The 20,841-nt window shown below is 38.1% G+C and overlaps 1 protein-coding gene across 3 annotated transcripts in view; it reads right to left on the bottom strand.

The window, feature by feature from the left end:
* Nucleotides 1-20,841, bottom strand: part of TENM3 (teneurin transmembrane protein 3) — a 442,567-nt gene that overhangs the window by 174,891 nt on the left and 246,835 nt on the right. For all 3 annotated transcript variants that reach the window (XM_065946684.1, XM_065946685.1, XM_065946686.1), the window contains exon 3: nt 10,630-10,867. In XM_065946684.1, the coding sequence (XP_065802756.1) occupies nt 10,630-10,867 (238 nt within the window). The remainder of the gene's footprint in view (nt 1-10,629; nt 10,868-20,841) is intronic.

Raw genomic sequence — 20,841 nt, 5'->3', positions numbered from 1 at the left:
ATCCCAACAAGAAAAATGTCTTAAATGAAAAGCTTATAAACAAGATACATTTCATTGCTATTACCTGAATTAATATGAGCTATTAGTGGCTTACAAAAAGAGGACTGAGACAAAAAATTGTTTTATAATATTTTACAAAAAAATTGCAATATGAATGTATTGATAACTGTACATTCTGGCAACTGCCCTTGTATCATTTGTAATCATACTGAATACACAAACATGTACTTGGCAAATACAGCATTATGTGTTAATTGATCTTTGAAAACTGGGAGGTAGAATTCTGGATAGTATTAAGGTGATTTGTGGGAAATGTATTTTAGTGAACTTTTTACTGTCTTACATTTACTTGTCCATTTTAAATAAGTGAGAGACATACAATGCAAATTTTAAGTATAATCACATTTGTAAAAAATAAATAAGGCTACAATAGGAAGAAAAATATTTTTACTATGACTTGTTTTAACTTAAACATGTCTATAATCAAGTGACAAATCATGCTGCAGTGTTTGCCTGGGAGCATTCGAAATGAACAACTGGATCAAATATGCACAATTTTTAAAACTATTATCAAAATGGCTAAAATAGCTTACTAGTCTTTGTTACATTTTAGCTGTTTTTAATTGTGTAGCCATAATATCAAAGACCCAAATCTACATTAGATATTTTCCTACATGTTTTAAGATATCAATTACACTACTGTTGGGAGTTATTACATACTAAATATATTAAAATTAAAATAGAAATGAAAAAGGAGATCTTAAAATTCCTATGTGCTATTTGAACAAGATTTAATCTATTTAATTATTAATTCATTTAATTATTGATGCCTTAAAATTGTTCAGCAAAGTTCTTTCTATAAATTTGAGAAGGAAGTGTGATCTAGGAAAATAAGAATTTCAGGTGTTGATGCAAGCTGATGAAGAATAAAAGCATTTCAGGGTTTTAAGGGATGTGGAAGGTATCCTTGTCAATCAGATGTGTGATGGTGAGCACGAAGTATTTAATAAAACAGAACAGAAAGCGACCAGTCCAAAGAGTGGTGAGTGTTCTAAGTAAAGCTTATTGAGGACCTATTGAAAGTGTGTAGAGAAAACATTATGTAATTTAAACTTCATAAAATCCCCATTCTGTGTGTATTATAAAATCTACTTTTTTTTTTAGGGCTGCATTATGCAGCATGTGGGATCTTAGTTCCCCAAACAGGGGTTGAACCCGAGCCCCTGCATTGGGAGTGTGGAGTTTTAACCACTAGACTGCCAGGGAATTCCTAGGTTAGTAGCATTTTAAGTGGCTCAGAATATGAGGTGAGATACTAAGAACTCATAAAGAAGGTCATAGCAGAATCAGAGGGGTTACCAAATAGAATGTATTAAACTTATTTGGCTAACTGTATATTCAAGATTTTAATCTTATGGGCTAAAAAGAAAGCATTCTGAGAATGGGGTGATAGGACACAGACTCAGGCTTGAAATGAGAGGAGAAAGAAATAAAATAGGCAAAGGTAAGTCAAGGCAAAATGAAGAAACACAGGAAAGGAAAAGTAATTGTCTTTGACAGGGTATTGCTCATTGGTGGTGAAACCAGAGGATGAAATTTTAGAGAGAAAAAATAGTTTTAAAATTGGACAATGAATCCTAGAAAAAGATAAAATCAGCATGACGTGATGATGCTAAGTAGAGATACCACACAGGTACATACTCTTGCAATCAAGGAAAGAGGACTGAAGTATATTTTCACTGACAATCTCAGTGAAGAGTAAAAGAATTTTTTAAAAAAACTTCCAAAACCAGTTGCTGAGGAAGAAGAGAGGCACCTTACAATGAATAGGTCAAATACAGAAAAAAGGTAATGACAAAATCACAGTCATTAGCTGTGACCAGAGTAACAGCACAGTTGACCTTTTACTTTGATCATGCTCAGAGAAGCGACTAGAAACGTGTTAGAAGTAATTAAGAATTCATTTCCCTAGGTACCGTGGAAATTAAGGTTATCATATATGAATATTTTATACAGATTGCTGGTTATCCAAAACCAGACATTATCAGAGTACACAGTATTTGCAAATGGAGGGAATTATGCTTTCAAAAAGTCATTTAAGGGCTTTAGCAAATGATTAATGCGTACTTTCTTGGTATCTTAATTGCTATTAAAAAAAACTGGTTCACCTCAGTTAAACAAAATAACACTCCTACTCTATTGTACAGTAACTTCATCATACTCAAAAGATACCTAAAGCTTTAAAAGCTTTAAAACACAACTGGGGTCTCACTTCTGACTGATGTGAAGACAATGCAACTATCAAGGTTTTTATGGATTCATTCCAAACATTTATTACTTTAGTTAATTAAATGTTTCAGGGATATGAATAGTTGCCTTTCATTATAATTTGAAGATTTCTTTTTTCTTCTCAAGAACAAAATGAACAGACTTGGGGTTCCTATCTGCATAAATTTACCTTCTTTTTGCTGAATGACAGGAATAGTGAAAAAAACCAAGAGATTTTATTCTGGTAAAACTATGGTTTAGGCTTAGACTACCTCACACATAAAGATAAATTAGACGTAAATACTCCAGTTAAAACATATGTTTCTGGTTTCCGGAGAGAAGAGAGCTACTTAATGATAAAAGATATTTGCTCAACTCTTAACCAATTAGGTTATCTTATCCTATGCAATGGTTGTTATTATCTGGTCAAATTAAAAAGCATTTATGAAGCACCTATCATGTTCTATTGGCTTTGCTTACATTATTTCATTTAATACAAGATTTTTGAGGTTATATTATTATTGCATTGGAAACTGACCTCAGATTTAAATAATTTATAGGTTATTATATAGTTAGTTTAAATAATGGATCTAGGATTAAAAATAAGGTCTGACTGCAAAGTTCATGTTTGTTTCATGATGCTAAACTGTGTTTATATATCTACTAGATCTTTAAATATATATCAATAAGGCCTCCTCAGAGTCAAAATTTTAAAGCTATAATTATTCCACAGCCTACTTTCTCATTTTAATTATTGGCATGATGCCTGCTAAACAACTTAGTTGAGGCTATGGTATTACAACTGGTTAGTAGTAATCTCACATTTAAAAATTATGCTTTCACTTTCACTTATCTTAGAAGTCATCTATGAACCTTTATCTCACACTTGAGAATGAGGTCTCCTTCGACACAACAGAATAGTTTCAGAAACCAAATTATAATGCTACTGGAGAGACAAAGATGTCCATTCTTTGAGTAAATTCAGGATCAAAGTTTCTCTTTAATATTTTTAGTTAATATGATTTACCTTTAACATCTGACATTTAAGAAATTAAATTTGAACTTTTTGGACAATAAAGCCATTCAGTACACTGATTTAATATATGTCCCCTCTTATTCTCTGGATATTGCAAGAAGAAAAGAAAGACGACTATTTTACATATCATTCTAGGAATTACATATTTTGGAGGCCAACAGAAGTTTTTTCTGGGAAGGGTTAAATATTTGCTACAAATTGGCAATAAAAACTAGAAAATCTCAAAGTAGGAATCACACATGTATTCAACGAATGGCCACCTTCTTACTGCCTCTTTTACTTCCTGTGTTACTATTTACCTTATGTATAAAATAATTTGAACTTAAAAAGGAACTTTACTCTTGGGAATAAAACTTAGTCGGGGTACCATATGCCTCTTTGCCAAGAGCAGCCTCAGTTTATGCCTGTCGTTCTATGTCTCCTGTCACCCTCATACAGTCCTGATTGGACGATAAATTATATGGTTATGATAGAACACGGGTACTTAACTAAGAGTATAGCGGCTTCTGGAGTTATCCTCCTCTCATTGAGATGCATTTTTAAGCTACAAACGGATGAAATGTCCCAGGTCCTCAGCCTACCTTTTGTCTGTGGAAAAACTTTAGCCAAAGAATAAGTTTAATTGGAGAAGTGAGAACATGCAGAAACAAATGAAAACAGCCACGGGAGACCAAATAATAACAGTTTAGTCAATAAACAGAGTCAAGGACCTTTAGTTCCTCCTCAAGGGCTATAGATTATATGCTGAGCCATATCCTGTGAGCTGTCTTATAGATGCTGAAACCCTAACCAGATGGAGAAGGTAATTACATGATGGCCAGGCAGTAACCATGACATAAGCGGCCACAATTCTGAGAACTGGCTTCAAGGAAATGGAAACAAACCACCCATGGAACTGAAGACTGCTGCTGCTAGTCGCTTCAGTCGTGTCCGACTCTGTGCGACCCCAGAGACAGCAGCCCACCAGGCTCCCCCGTCCCTGGGATTCTCCAGGCAAGAACACTGGAGTGGGTTGCCATTTCCTTCTCCAGGGAACTGAAGACTAGCTGTACCTAAAATAATCAAGATGACACTGACCAGCCCACTGATGACCAATCTCAAGATGGTGGTCAGAGATGACTGCGCTATTCTGCATGCAGCCCCCTCCCTTAGCCTATAAAAGCTCTTGCCCATTGATTGACAGGAGGAGGGGGACTTTGGACAGGAGATTGCCCTCACTTCGGTGGCTGGCATCCAAAATAAAGCAAACTTTCCTTTCCATGAACCTGGCCTCTTCAATGACTTTTGAACTGTGAGCAGCCAGACCCCACTTCTGGTACATCGAGACAAGTCTTAAACACCATCACCTCCCAAAAAATCTTCTAGTATCACACCTCTGTTCGCCTCTGTCTTTCTATGACTCTTACAACTGGACACACACACCCCTCTATGGGCCTTTTAGCAAATAACAAAAGTCATTAAAGATAAAGTATTTCAAGAGATCTTGGAATTCCTTTGATTTTGACTATTCACTAATACGCAATTTTAGATGAGTTTGCAGGGTGTTTGTAAAAACAAACAAAACAACAACAACAAAAAAACAGAGAGACTCTCAAAGAATTTCTTAGCTGAGGCCCACCTCCGATTTTGAAGTTTATGTTCTGAAACCTGAGCTTTTTCATTGTTACCTCTTGTTACCATATTTTGTGGATTTCTCTTTTCCCACAGGTGTTCTTGGGTTTCCTCAAAATATCTTTAACAGTTAGACTCCAATAAAAAATAGGATTAGAAAGTAAACAAAAAATTGCAATTAAAAAAAGGATATGGCATCAATTAGTAAAATTAAGTCAGTGGATTACCTTCCCAGCGATATTTCACTTAAAGTTGTGTCTTTAATGAAGCAGAATCTTACTACCTACTACCTTGTTAAAGGTAGCTGGTTATCAGCTTGTAGGTGGAGGTACAATTTTTCAACTGGGAAGGCTTTCCCCTGGCACTGAACAGCCAGTATATGTGCTGCTGCCTAGATTTCTAGTAGCCAAGGCTAACTCAGACCTGGTTGTCTTTCCTTTTCCTTAGAACCACTTAAAGTGAAGATAAAAAACGAAGATATCTCACTTTAGTACACCATACTTCTGTTTACATTTTTTTTAAAAGATATACCCATTGATTTCCCATTAAAGCAGCCCAAGACATCTTGATATTTAAATTAAAAATGCAGTAATAAAAAGGTAGTTGAATATGCATTTTCATACATTAATAATTAGCAAAACATTACTGAGCTACAAGGTAAAAAGCTATGGGAACATAACTAATGAGCTATCCATGCCAAAGTAGATTTCATAATAAAACAAGACTTTAATAAATCTTTTATTAAATAGCTACACATGAACCACTTGGTTAACATCTAATAGGTAACTACTAAGCTACTTAATTCACATATATAAATGAGGAACTTGCAGGCAATTAACTTTACAATTGCTAAAGGTCAGGCTTCTCAGTAAGTGTTCTCTGTACTGCACCTTTAAGTACCACTGCTACCCAGAGTCAAGTGCAAGCTTTTCTTCAGCTGCTCTGTATTCTGGTAGCAGCTATTATTATGTACTGAAGCAGCTGAAGTATAAAATAAACAAAGGATGAGCTATAGGCTATCAGATGCCCTAAAAATGAATTATACAAAAGACAAGAAATACTGAGCTCCAAGGAAAAGAGTCGTCAGGAAAACTCTAAGCAAGTATTGGTGTTCTATCCATGCCCCGATTGTTATTTCTAGGTGATGATAACATAAGAAGAATAGACTCATAAATGGCAAATAATTGTTTGCATCTTGATATGACTCTAGATCTGAACACTCACTGGATATGGGAGACCAGAGCTATTCCGTTTATTGGGTAGACATGTACAGGACACAATACTACTGATTGTCTCCAGCAGCAGCAAATGTTAAATTCATTAGCAAGAGGAAAGAAACACTTTTATGGAAGCAAGAAACTGCTGGTAGAAAAAATGCTTTTTAATAAATCAAAATGAACGCTATATTGAAACAGACAGGACATGTCTTGTATGTCTTCTGTATCAAGTTTAGATGTGAATTACTGAGATTTTAATGGATTATTACATGCCACTTGTTGCCAACTATTATCAGTATGTGATGAAAGGAGAAAAAGGGAAGAGACAAAGAGAAAAAAATAGAGGTTCTTAATCTACACAGAACTGAATTTCAATCTTTATAGCTAATATCTTTTAAATGACAGTTTCAGGAAAGTGACAATCAGTAAGATAAGTCTATGCATAAGTAGCAATAATTGCCACTGATGGAACTCTACACTAGATTAAAAAAATAGTTAAAGGCAGACACAAGTCTGGATGAAGTTGTTAATATAGCTGAAACTGAGAATCATACTCAATAGGGAACCTTAACTAAAAAAAGAAAAATCAATGATAAATAAGCCTGGTTCTTCACCTCAAGAGTTCCAACCAAGTGAGACTATTAAAGAAACCACAGTGGCCCTGTGTCAGTACGGTGTGAAATTTCCTCACCACCGCTTAGGTGGATTCACCGAGTGCCTGCACGTTGAAATGCCATTTCTTTTGATCAGTAATATTATAAGGTGTGAACATTGGAAAAGGAGAAAGGAGAAGTGAACAAAACTCTACTACAGATTAAAATATTTTAGCATGATGTACACTGTCTAGATTCATTATACTTTCTATATATGTGTGTAAGAATATCAACTAGTAGATTTTCTTCCTTTGTCAATTCATAAACTATAAAATGTAATTCCATTGATGGTTCACGAGCAGTACCGCTTTGAAATGGAATTTCAAATGGCACAGCTTTGAAATTGCTCTGAGAGTGATTTCTTATATGGCCTGAATTTGGAGAAATCAGTTACAATTTCACATATAGCAACCATGGGTTCTCTTCTAAAGAGCCACTTTTCTCCCTCACCAACAACAAATATTCATTAGCACGATATGAGGAATAACAAGAACACACCGTATATTTCCCTCCAATGACCCCAAATATCTGTACTTCAAATTAAGCCTTCAGGACTTCCCTGGAGGTCAAGGATTAAGAACATGCCTGCCAATGCAAGGGACATGGGTTCAGTCCCTCATCCAGGAAGATCTCACATGCTGCAGAGCAACTAAGCCCGTGGCCACAGCTGCTGAGCTGGCGCTCTGGAGCCCAAGAGCTGCAGTGACTGAGGCTCATGTTCCAGAGATTGTGCTCTGCAACAAGAGAAGCCACGGCAATCGAGATGCTCACACCACAACCAGAAAAAGCCCAAGCACAGCAAGGAAGTACAGAGTAGTCAAAAATAAACAAATTAATTAACTGGGAAAAAAAAAAAAAGATACGGCTTCAAGGAACACCATCTTTCCTATCACCAGTTTTTGAGGCTTTTGTGCTAGCTACCACATCCCCCCAATTAAACACATTTCTGATGACCTAACTTGTCACATTTCATAAATATTTGTCAAGACACTTATTGTCAACTACAATGCAATTACCGATATTCAATTTGATGTCTCAGCTAGAAAATTACTTTTTTCCTAATAAATTATTTTTTTCCAAATGACAACAGTGAATCAGTGTTGATTAGTTGTTTAGTGTGTGCTAATTAATGACACTGGGCAAATTTAAATGACACTGTGCTAATAACCTCAGGAAGAAAAAAATATGACTCTTTGTCTTTAAGTGAAGAAATCTGCCGCTTGCCTACTTCTTCTGTACTCTCTTCCTAATTGCTCCAGGAAGAGTGCTCAATAATATAAAATAAACAATAAAACCCAGCTACTCTTGGCTGACACTACAGACAAAAAGGGTTCTTTTTGAACCTGTTCTTAGTTCAAGAGTAAAAGGAAAAAGCAGAAAGATTTGTATTGTTGACAACTAACTGTGAGCACCTCCTGCTTGCTCATCCTCAGGGTAGAGCTGCGTTAGGTCACACAATTAATGGCAAAAAACAGCAGTTTATTCACTGTGAGACCCACTTTTTCATTCCTGAGCTAATGCAAATGCTGACTTTTAGGGCTTCCCTGGTAGTCCAGTGCTTAAGAATCCGTATGCCAATGCAGGGAACACAGGCTCATCCCTGATCCGGGAAGATCCCACATGCCTCGGAGCAGCTGAGCCTAAGAGACACAGCTCTAGATGTGCCTGGGAGCCACAGCTATTTACCCACATGCAGCAACTACTGAAGCCCACACACCCTAGAACCAGCGTTCTGCAACCAGAGATGCCACTGCGATGAGAAGCCCATGTACCACAACCAGAGGACGCCCTGGGACAACAACCAGTTTCCAGTGCGACCAAAAATAAATAAGTAAATCATTATTTGTGTGTGTGTGTGTGTAGTTTTTTTTTTTTTTTTTTTTAAAGCTGACATTAGCCAGGGGCTCCACAGGGCAGGACACTTGGGGGAACATTCTCCCAGGAGGTTCAGCATCCTCTGGTTTCTGGCTCTATGTGGAGATGAGCTTTTCTCTGATGCTACTAGAAGCTTAGGGCTGGGAAAAAATAAACACTAACAGGAGTTTTAGGGGAACTGTACTGCAAAGCTGCCAGCAGGAGACCCGTGAGGTAAGACACCACCGCCTTTGCTTGTGTGATACACAGTTCTAAGGAGATGCTGACTGTTGAGGTCCTGACCAAAGGAAGAAGATAAGATTTTTCGTACTTGGAGATATTTGAAAAATGAAATGGATTAGTTCGAAAGAGCTCTGGCTGGTCTATATTCTTGTGTGAGCAGGTTGCTAACTGCGGGCCAAGCTGTGCTAGAACTCGTACTTGTCAAGAACCTCATGGAAACGTCAGCATGTGCTGGAGATAAAGCATCAAGCTGGTGAAGCTTCCGGAAGGGAAGACCGAGGTGGCCCATGGGCCGTGGTGTAGAGATGGGGCAAAACGGTTTTGTGGAATTACACATTCCCAACGGCACGATGACTACCAGAGGAAGGGAGTTTCAGGAACAGAACTTCAGTTCATAAGGAAGCTTTTCCTAATAGCATGGTCTAGGCACGAATGGGAATAATGCTGGAAGGAACTTGAAATCTCCCTCACATTGCAAGAAACTGAAATATCCTTAGCAAATGGTCATCTGACTCATGCTGAAGCATCATCTGTGGGAGTCCACAATGACTTTGGGATGCAATGAACATAATGGGGCCTGTGAGAATCAGGGGCATCTAGAACCCAGTAGATGCACAATATAATCACTGCATCCTGGGGCTGAGAATAATCACCCTTATATCTCTATCCCTTTTTTCCCACATGCCTGAGAATCTGTAGATAAGAAAAATTAATGGTAGCAAGGAGAAGTTTCACTGAAGCCCTTTTTACTTATCTCTCATAGACTACAAAGTGGGAAAAGGATGGCAAAGTGCACTGCCCCAACAACCAAAAGATCACCAATAATGTGGCCCTGTTTCTAGAGAAGACAAACAGTGTGGAGAAAAGGAAACCCTCTTACAATGTTTTTAAATTGGTACAGCCACTATGCAGAACAGTACAGAGGCACTTTAACAAACTAAATATAGACCTACCATGTGATCCAGCAATCCCACTACTGGGCATATACCCAGAGAAGACCATAGCTCAACAATGATCCACGCTGGTGATCACCACAGTGCTATTTATAATAGCGACCTAAATGTCCATTGACAAATGAATGGATAAGGAAGATGTCATAGAAAGGAATATTACTCAGCCCTAAAAAGGAATGAAATTGGGTGTTTGTAGTGATGTAGATGCACCTAGAATCTGTCATACAGAGTGAAGTCTGAAAGAGAAAAGCAAATATCATATATTAACTCATATATGCGGAATCTAGAAAAATGGTACAGATGATCCTAACAGCAGGGTAGGAATAGAGACGTGGACACAGAGAACAGACACGTGGACATAACGGGGGGAGAAGAGGGAGGGATGAATTGGGAGGTTAGGACTGACATGTATACACTAGTGTAAACCAGACAGCAAGCGGGAACCTGTTCTATAGCACGGTGAGCTCAGCCTGGGGCTCTGTGGTGACCTGGCAGGTGGGACGGGGGTGGGCAGGAAGGCTCAAGAGGCAGGGGATATACACAAATACACACATACATACACCTGATGGACTTCACTGTACAGCGGAAATTAACACAATACTGTAAAGCAACTCTACCCCAATTAAAAAAAAAAAGTGAATCTCTCTTACTGAGGAAAGGGTTGGACCAGCTATCTTCCCATTTCAGATGCTAAAAAACCACGATTTGTTGACTGCTGTCAAACATGCATTCTCCAAGCAGGTACACTGCGTGGTCTGAACAAATCCTCCGCAAGTCTCCCCTTCAGGACTCACCTGCTTTCCAGTGGTACATTACTGCCAAGGACCCAGCTGTCCTGCAGCTGGACGGACTCGGGTGTGGTTTGCAGCTCGGCGGGCAAAGCAGCCGGCGGGGCCGGACTCTGGTTCCTTCTATTGGTCAGGGAATTCCTATTGAGAGAAGTGATGGATGGATGATGCTGTGCGGAGTGCTGCTTATGGGAAGGTGGCAGAGGCTGGAGGGTGGACTGGCCTTGGTTGTTTGCAGGTTGCTCTGAAAAAAAGAAAAGGAAACTCATTATATATACGTGAATGTGTACATACACATTTATACACACTACCAATTTCCTGGGGACCCACCATAGATCCATTAGCATTAAAAACGGCATAGAAATCCATTACCTAATATATTTGCATATTATTCTATTAGGCGGGTGTTCAGTGACATTCTCTAAGAGCAAGTTTACCCTTGATACGCAAAGTTCTAATTAATCTACAACAGATGGTAAAATTGCTTTTGGTTTCAATTTGTTTCAGATTTTTTTTTTTCATCTGGTTTTATTAACACCTACAGAAAACAGCATCTGACAGCTCCCCTAATGCGCCTTTACATTTCAGCTTTTTTTTTTTTTTAAACAAACCAACCCTGAAATTAAATGGGTAATTTCAGTAGAACACAAAGGTTTTGGAAATGCATATAATCCCTATAATTATTTAATGGAGTTTTTTTAAGCTTTATTTAACTGCAATAAATTATTACAAGCTCGTTGCTAAACAGTAGTCGACTACTCTAGTTTAGTGCATTTCAAATAAGGCAGATCTGCACTGTGATCTACTAATAGACGCTAAGTATTCTTTAGCAGAAGGTCACTCTGTGAAGCAGATGTTGTTTCATGGATATTTAACAGACTGAATCACAGCTGATTACAACGTCAGAAGACTCATATACTTAATGACCGTTACATCCATTAGAACACACACAGAACAGATTTTCCAATTTCACAGTACGCAGTAGAAGTACATTTTGGAGTAAGTCATAGGTGACCACAATGACTCATGTCACTATGTCAGTGGTACGAATATTTTGTTACGAACCAGAATCCTAACGGATCCAGCAACTTCAAAATATAAATACAACAGTAGGCTGTCGCTGGGCAAAAAACTCCCTTAAGCTAATAAGCCATAAGTTAAAATGCACAAACAAATGCAACATCTGAGACCCACATCTCAATCTCATTACCTAGCTTTGGACATGCCAGAATTCACAAACACTACATTTTAGCCAACAGACAGATGACTCCTTAATTTAATGCTAAACTTATTATGGTTCTGCGCACATAAGATGTCAATTTTTGACTAAATGCAGTTCAAAGTGCAATATAATTTTGAAGTGATGTATTAAATCACGCTATTAATATAAATGCATGTATTAAAAGAGAATAGGAAACGTAGGGACTATCTTTCATCTACAATGTGAGCTCCAGCAGTGACTGCTAAGCCAAATAACATAGTCAAACATTATAATTCTGGTTGCATGGAATGAATACATGACATGTTAAAAGTGTGAATATATATTATCAAATCTCTTTACAGGGTATGACAATTAAAATAACTCCTCCCATAGTATATAATATTAGTAATTACTGCATGTTTCCAGCGGTCCTTAATAATACATATCATACCATTTAACAACTAATAATTTCTTACTCTTGAAGGACAGAAATCACACGTACATCCATGAAACAGAGCCACTTCCTTGCAGTCTTCTTAAAGATTCCCATACTAGAAACTACAGAAATCTTACTTGGCCCATTGGTTTGCTGCTCATGATAAATTATGGGTGTTCAAATATCAGTTAAAGTGAATCAACCTTTGAAGGAATGGCAGGGTTACAATACAAACATGGTTTTAATTGGGTAAGAAAAAGAAACGGACGGTTTAAAATTCCTCGAGGATTTACCATTCAGGTAGGTGGTGCTAGTGGTAAAGAACCCGCCTGCCAATGCAGGAGACGGAAGAGAGATGTGGGTTTGATCCCTGTGTCAGGAAGATCCCCTGGAGCAGGCACAACCCGCTCCAGTATTCGTGCCTGGAGAATCCCATGGACAGAGGAGCCTGGAGGGCTACAGTCCATGGGCTCGCAGAGTCGGACACGGCTGAAGGGACTTAGCATGCTCGTAAGCACATCATTTAACTAATTAGCTTTGCTGTTCCTAGCATCAGTGCGTATGATCAGAATGGCTACAGAGGTCTTCAAGGAACATTTCAAGGAAATGCTTATAGGATGATATAATAAGCTACAGTATGAGAACCTAAACTAGGTTGGCCTCATAATGAAATACTTTTCAAAAGAAAAGTATTAAGATTGTGCCTAAAAGGAAGTAGAGGAACAGGGCAAATGACTCCGTGTTTTTAAGTACAGCTTTGTGAAAGAATGGAATTATATTATAGATGGGTTACACAGGATAAATGATACATCAGATATTATACTATGCTGAGAAAGAGGTCAGGATAACAATTTGACTTCCTAACTCTGTCAGGCATCATGATAGTGAGTATCTGTCTCCTCATCTGTAATGTGGGAAATAATACTGCCCCACAGAGGTATTAGTACAATCTAAGGATTCAGTGAAATGTACACATTCATCCACTTATTCACATACTTAGTCATTCATCCATAGACATTTATCAAGCTTTTATGTTTCAAGGATCTGCTAAACCAGTAACAGGTAAAAGCACCGTGTTAATGGTAAATTATTATTAATATTGCTATTGAAACATGAAAAGATTTAAGATCTATTATCATCATATATTTCAATATGTTGAATTTAATATTCTTATTCTTTTTTAATTTTAAAATAATTTTAAATTTTTCATAAAAGTATTGTTGGGTTACAATGTTATGTTAGTTTCTAGAGGCTTAATATACTTAAAAATACACTTAATATGCTTAAATAAAAATATAAACAGTGGGTGTTCACTAGGTTCCTCTGTCCATGGAATTCTCAAGGCAAGGATACTAGAGTGGATTGCCATTTCCTTCCCCAGGGGATCTTCCCAACATAGGGATTGAACCCACGTCTCCTGCACTGAACCACCACGGAAACCTCACTACCAGTGAAACAAACCCAGATAATGAAAGCTAGGTTCAATTCAAAATGTGACGGAACAGGCTAAGTACAGAGTCTGAGCGAGATGGAATGGATGGCCAGACATTTAAATTCTGCAGCAGACCACAAACAGAAGCAAAATCTGAGGATGCGACTGGAGGTCAATGCTAGTTCTAAAGATTCCAGCTTACAGGACGTGAGAAGTAGCTGGAGCATGTATTTATCTATACCAACTTCTTTTAGATCAATTATGTTTATAAAGCATAACGGGATAAAATAAAATTTAACATTGTCTGAGAAGACAACAGAATAAAAGAAAACTGAAAGTGGGAAAGATAAAGCCAAATATGAGATGAGTGGATGAATTCCTGCTCCATGGTTTTACACATTTTTCTTTTTTAGTTTTTAAAAGGATCTTTCTTTTATTTTATTTACAAAGTATTTATTTGTTTGGCGGTGCCAGGTCTTCATGGTGGCACGCAGGACCTTCCGTTGGGTGTGGGGGCTTTTCTCTCGCTGCAGCATGTGGGCTCAGCTGCCCCACTGCATGTGGGGTCTTACTGCCCTGACCAAGGCCTGAACTCTTGTCCCTGTGCTGGAAGGCAGATTCTTAACCGCTGGACCATCACGGAAGTCCCTATACATTTTTAAAGCAGGGTATACATCTGACTCTAAATTACCTTGTTGCAAGCACAAAGAGGGAAACATGATCAATTACATGATTTGGGGTGTTTTTAGGCTCAAAAAACTTGCTTAAGAAAAGTATTGAGGATAGAGAGAACATTCTCATTTAACCTCATAGGAAGACATATGAATATCCAGGGCAAAGTTCTATGACCAAGGTTCGAAGTGGGCACAAGGGTTTAGACTTACAGCAATAAGAATCTAAGTGGGCAGGTCCACACGAGAATAGCCAAAACATCTACAATAGACTTTGCTTTAAGCAAATCCACTGATAGAGGCTTTACACAGACTTGAGAAAAAGTTTTAGATGGGACCTCACAGAGTCACCAAGTTCAATGTTCCTGAAACATAGCTCTGAACACGTCATTTTATTCCTGGAAAACCCAAATGGCTTCCTAGTGCCTATAAAACTTATAATGAACTCTAAAGGTCAATGTGATCCTTGTCCAAGATAGTCCCCCAGATATTTCTGCAAATGTTTCTTCCATGAATTCTCTTAATGTATCCTTGTCCTCGTCAGGCTTGCTGTACCCAGTACATCCCCCGCACCTTTTCATTTCTGTATAGTGGCTTCTATCTGAAAGACATTTTCCTCCACCTTTCTGTATCCAAATCCTATGTATTTCAAGCTCTAACGATGATGACACGACACTACTTCTGCTTTCTTCAAACAGAAATTAGTTATTTCTTCTCTGAGTCATAGGTTTTCATCTCTCTTTCCCATGGCCCTTCTCCTTTTCCTCCCTGTATCACAACTAATTTTAGAGGTCTCATGTTTCCCGTTAGACTCTCTGTGGAGAGACCCCCTAAGGACCACACAAGCATAAATACTTAACGGATACTTGTTGAATGAATGATTATTTGTGAAGAAGTCAATGAAGGGTGAGTTGCAGCAGAAGTGGCGCCTTCTCACATTGCCATCCACTTTTATTACTGACATATAGTTGATGTCAGTGCCATGTGAGTCTCGGGTGTATAGCACAATAATTCAGTTATACATCTTGTATTGCTTTTAATTGTCAGGCAATTTGCAAACAAGTTTTGTTTTTCCAACTAAATTCTTAGATCCTGAAAGGCAGGACTCTAACTTAAAGTCCTTTGGATTTATCAGTACCTTTACTAAGCCTTATTCAAAGACTCCTAAAAACATGTTGAATGGTTGGTGATATTTATGCATTAACAGGACCTTGGCAGGCGGCGGCGGTGGGGGGGGAGGAGTTGTCATCTCATCCAAGCAGAGTAGCATGTACCTCGCTCCAAAAATTGGATTTCTGGAGTATTTCTTTTGAACCACGGCAGATGTTCCAATATTTAAAATCTACCTTTTAAGAGGTGCAAATAATGGAACGATTACATAAAATACATAAGAATATATAAATATATGATATGAGCAATACATAAAAATATATATTATAGCTTGCCAAATATAGTTATGTTTTCCTTTTATTTTAAAGTTTATGATTAGAAATGCTCCAAATTAGATATTTTAGAAAAGATGTAGGTTAATTTTTCCAAACAGTCTTCCCTACTTTTTTTAAAAAATAAAATTTTTGGCACTGTGTTTCTAGAAATTATATACTATATCTAACTAGTGTTGTTTCCTCCAGCCCATCTTTCTTTGTCCAAGTTCCTACAGGTCATATATCTTTCATGATAGCCTAACAGTTTCTGATTTTTATTTGATAAACTGAACACAGATGATAGCCAATATCTGTTCAAATTCACATTACATTAATAAATATTAGATAGACTTAGACTTTGCTCATTTTGCTCAGCTTCTTGCCAGGTCTTTGACAGAGCATTGAAGGCTGTCCCATTAAACCTATCAGCCTGGGGTAAGATAAACAGAAAGGTGAAAGATCCGGTAAAGCAATAAGGCATGCTGACTATAGGACCACAAAAAGCTATTTGACAGTAGACTAGACTCCAGTTTAATCAACCTATAAAACCCAGTTCCAAGCAAATGTTAAGGCATATTCCCTGAGCTCCAGAGGAGGAAGAAAGGAAACTTGCCCACTTTCCCAAACAGCAACTCTGCTCCATGAACCAGTGAGGTGGAAGGGCCATGACACATGGGAGAGACACATGACAATTTATTTTTCATGGGATATTTTCTTGAATAAGTTATATTTCTCTCTTAGCTTCATTTATTTGATAGTGCCTATTTGAAGGAACCTAAAAGATACAGTGCCTGACATATACAGGAAGAGCTAAAAGGCAACTTATTAATGGAAGAAATAACCCGCTTCAGGGCAGAACACCTTGAGGGAAAACAAAGGAACTCAACAGCCTTGCCGGCAGCTAATACTATTATCACAAGAAGGAAGAACATGCATCCAGTATCTCTGAAGAGGAAACACTTTTCCTTTCACAGCCAACAAAGCAAGACTCAGAAATGTCACAGGAGGAATAAAAAATAAACTACTGCCTCGGCAGTTCCCAGAGAAGAGGGAATCTGATCTCTCACTCGTGAAGTTTGGCGGCATCTCTTTTTCCCATCTACTATGACCAGACCAGCGTATCAGGAATTTAAAAAAAAAATAAAAGGAACACTTTTTTTTGGAGCCTATTTGGGAATATTTGCTATTTGATTTTTTTTTTATTTTTTATTTTTATTTTTATTTTTTTATTTTTTAAATTTTATTTTATTAGTTGGAGGCCAATTGATTTTTTTTTTTAAATTAAAAGCCACTGCAGACAAGTTCCAGACAGTAAAGTGCAGTTCAGCCTAGCTCGCTCTGGTTCATAGCCTTGGGCTGTGGTCTCTGTGGACCCGAGTGGAAATGGACTTTCAAACAGGCAAGTGGGGAGAGAAAAGATTAGCTCCTGGGAGACAGAAATACCGCTCTGTGGGTGTCTGTCCACAGGTGTGCCCCTGCCCAGGTGGGAGAGGCTGAAAGGTGGGGGTGACGGGAGACGTGAGGAGGAAGAACTTCCTGTGACTGGCTGCCCCTAGGGCTGAGCCCCACTGCCTTCCTCCCCTATTCTGCCCTGGTCTTCCTCCCGAGCAACTCGGGGTGGCGGGCTCGCTGCAAAGACCTCCAGGGAAGACACCCTCTATCGTGGAAGAGGCGTAGAAGCTAGGGGTTGACAGCCGTGCTGCTTTCAAATAACTCTGCAGTCTGAGTGGAGGCTGTTAGCAAAGGACAAGTGGGGTGATGAGGATGAAGGGATGAAGACAGGGAGGTGGAGGGGGGAGGAAGCAGAGGGATGAGAGGGAGGGGTGGAGGCTGGGGAAGGGGAGAGAAACGTGGAACACTACTGGAGAAGCAGCCTCCTTCCTGTGGCTTGAGAACTCCTGGACACCAAAGACAGCAACTTGAATATACGAATAAACTCTGCTTCTACCCCCCTCCTATCCCCCAGAGTTTACAAAAAGATACACCGACCCTGCTGACCTGGACACACATTCAGGAGGGCCTACCTGCATTTACTGGGGATTAGCAATGGTGAGGTTAAAGACTTTGTTTCTTTACCACAAAATTCATTCTTTCTCACTTGACTTACCAGCTGTAACTACTTTCTCCCAGCTGTCTCAAACAAAACTGAAGCTTTCTGCAAAACTGATCTCTTTCTTTTTTTAATTTACTTATTTTTTCATTTATTTTTTATTAGTTGGAGGCTAATTACTTTACAATATTGTAGTGGTTTTTGCCATACATTGACATGAATCAGCCATGGATTTACATGTGTTCCCCATCCTGATTCCCCCTCCCGCTTCCCTCCCCATCCCATCCCTCTGGGTGACTTCTTTCTTAAAACAGATCACCAAAGCACAAAAAATACCTTGATATTATATATGTATATATATATAAAACCCTACTAATTTTTTATTATAGTTGATTTACAATAATTAGTTCAGATATCCAGAACAATGATTCAGGGTTTTTTTTCACATAGTATTACAAGTTATTACAAGTTATTGAATATAATTCCTTGTGCTATACAATAAAACCTTGTTGCTTGTCTATTTTATGTGTAGTAGCTTTTATCTGTTAATTCAATAGTCTTTAATTTGTCTCTTCCTTCCTCCCTCTCCCCTTTGGTAACCATAAGCGTGTTTTCTATGTCTGTGAGCCTGTTTCTATTTTGTATTCAGATTCATTCATTGGAAGAGGCCCTGATGCTGAGAAAGACTGAAGGCAATAGGAGAAGTAGGTGGTAGAGGATGAGAAGGTTAGACGGCATCACTGACTTAATGGACATGAATTTGAGCAAACTCTGGGAAACAGTGGAGGACAGAGGAGTCTGGCGTGCTACAGTCCATGGGGTCACAAAGAGTTGGGCATGACTTAGGGACTGAACAGCAGTAACAATATAGATTCACTTGTATGAATTATTTTTAGACTTTCCACACAGAAATGATATCATATAGTATTGGTCTTTCTTTGTGACACAGTTTACTAAGCATAAAATTCTCTAGACCCATCCATGTTGCTGCAAATGGCAATATTTCATTCTTTTTTAAGGCTGAGTAATATTCCATTGTCAATATATATCACATATTCTTAAACCAACCGTGAATGATCACTTAGGTTGTTTCCAGGTCTCGGCTACTGTAAATAGGGCTGCTAGTGGCCAGAGTTTGGAGTGGACGATCTAAGTGGACAAGGATTGAATCACAGTTAACTTTTGTGTTTGAAAATTCTAGTGTAATTCTTGGATTTAGCTTAATCTTTTGTTCCATCGCCAACTAACTCAGTGGCTTTATGGAAGTTGCGTTCCCTTGATTTTCTAATGGTGAGCTTAGGAAAAAATACCTCCCTCACCTGACTACACTTCAGGACCTATATGCAGAGGTATATTACAAAGTATTTTATGGCCCTGAAAATAATAAATCACATTAAAAAATATCTCCATTGCTTAGAAAATATCATATATATTGCAGACATTTAATTGACATTACTTCCCTATGAAGATAAAAATTAAGTAGCAAGAATTTTCCTTATAAATAGGAAAAATCTGAGTCAATAATATATGTGTTCTTAGCCATACCACAATTCAATGGAGCCCAAATTAAACAAAAATATTTATACATTCAAAGTGCTTTCTTCTCCTCTCCTTCCCACCCTGCAGATAAAACCCTACTTTTAATGAATTTACAGTCTAAAATTACTTAACATAAGAGAAAACAATCTACCTTGGCTCAAACTCTACAAACAAAAAGCAAGAATTTTTCTCCCCTGAATTTCAGATAATGCAGCCATTAGACAGTGACACGCATGTTTAGAATGTTTACAGATTTAAAAGGAATTAAGAACATATGAATAAGACACCATGAAAAAAGAAGAGGTGTTATTAAAAAAAAAGTTATATAAAAAAAGGTACAGTGTGTTTCAGACACTGAAGTTAGAAACTCACTGGGCAATTTAAACAATATATTAGGTAACTGTAGAGAGTACCAGTGAGTTGGAAAAGAGATCTGGGGAAATCACCCAGATGACATCAGAAAGACAAAGACTGTCTAAGTAAAAAAGAGTAATTCACAGACAAAAAGCAGAATGAAAGAAAGGTCAACATACATTCAATGAGTGTTCCAGAAAGCAGGAATAGAGTTTTATTTGGAGCTACATAAACAGCTTTCTATACAGTTCGTAATACCATACTCATCAATCAGTTCAGTTGCTCAGTCATGTCTGACTTTTTGTGACCCCATGGACTACAGCACGCCAGGCTTCCCTGTCCATCACCAACTCTCAGAGCTTGCTCAAATTCATGTCCATCAAGTCAGTGATGCCATCCAACCATCTCATCCTCTGTCATCCCCTTCTCCTCTTGCCTTCAATCTTTCTCAGGATCAGGGTCTTTTTTAATGAGTCAGTTCTTCGCCTCAGGTGGCCAAAGTATTAGAGCTTCAGCTTCAGCATCAGTCCCTCCAATGAATATTTAGGACTGATTTCCTTTAGGATTCACTGGTTGGATTTCCTTGCAGTCCAAGGGACTCTCAAGAGTCTTCTCCAACATCACAGTTCAAAAACATCAGTGCTTCGGCATCCGGCTTTCTTTATTGTCCAACATCCATACATGACTACTGGAAAAACCATAGCTTTGACCAGACATAACTTGGTTGGCAAAGAAATGTCTCTGCTTTTTAATATGCTGTCTAGGTTTCTCATAGCTTTTCTTCCAAGGAGCAAGCGTCATAGCTGTCAACTTATACAGAATTTAAACTTCTTCATCTCCTGTTAATTTCATATGAATTACCTCTGCTATTCTCTTTTTGGTTATTGGAAAGCAACCTTTGGGGGTGCTGTTTCATTTTGAAGGTAAGTTCTCTTGAATGGTAAAAACTTCTCTTTGAAGATATTCTGGCTTCTATACTGCTCAAAAATGTGTACTGAATCTAAAATGCCAAGCATTCTATGTCAGTGCTTGGAAACAATACCTTCCACTTGTTAAAGTAGTTCCTCTTTCAATATACTTAACACTAGGGCTTCCCTCATAGCTCAGTCAG

Source organism: Muntiacus reevesi, chromosome 10, assembly GCF_963930625.1.
Source record: "Muntiacus reevesi chromosome 10, mMunRee1.1, whole genome shotgun sequence".
Lineage (NCBI taxonomy): Eukaryota > Metazoa > Chordata > Mammalia > Artiodactyla > Cervidae > Muntiacus > Muntiacus reevesi.
Note: the sequence above shows the minus strand (reverse complement) of the source record. Positions and strands in the feature narration are given on the sequence as shown.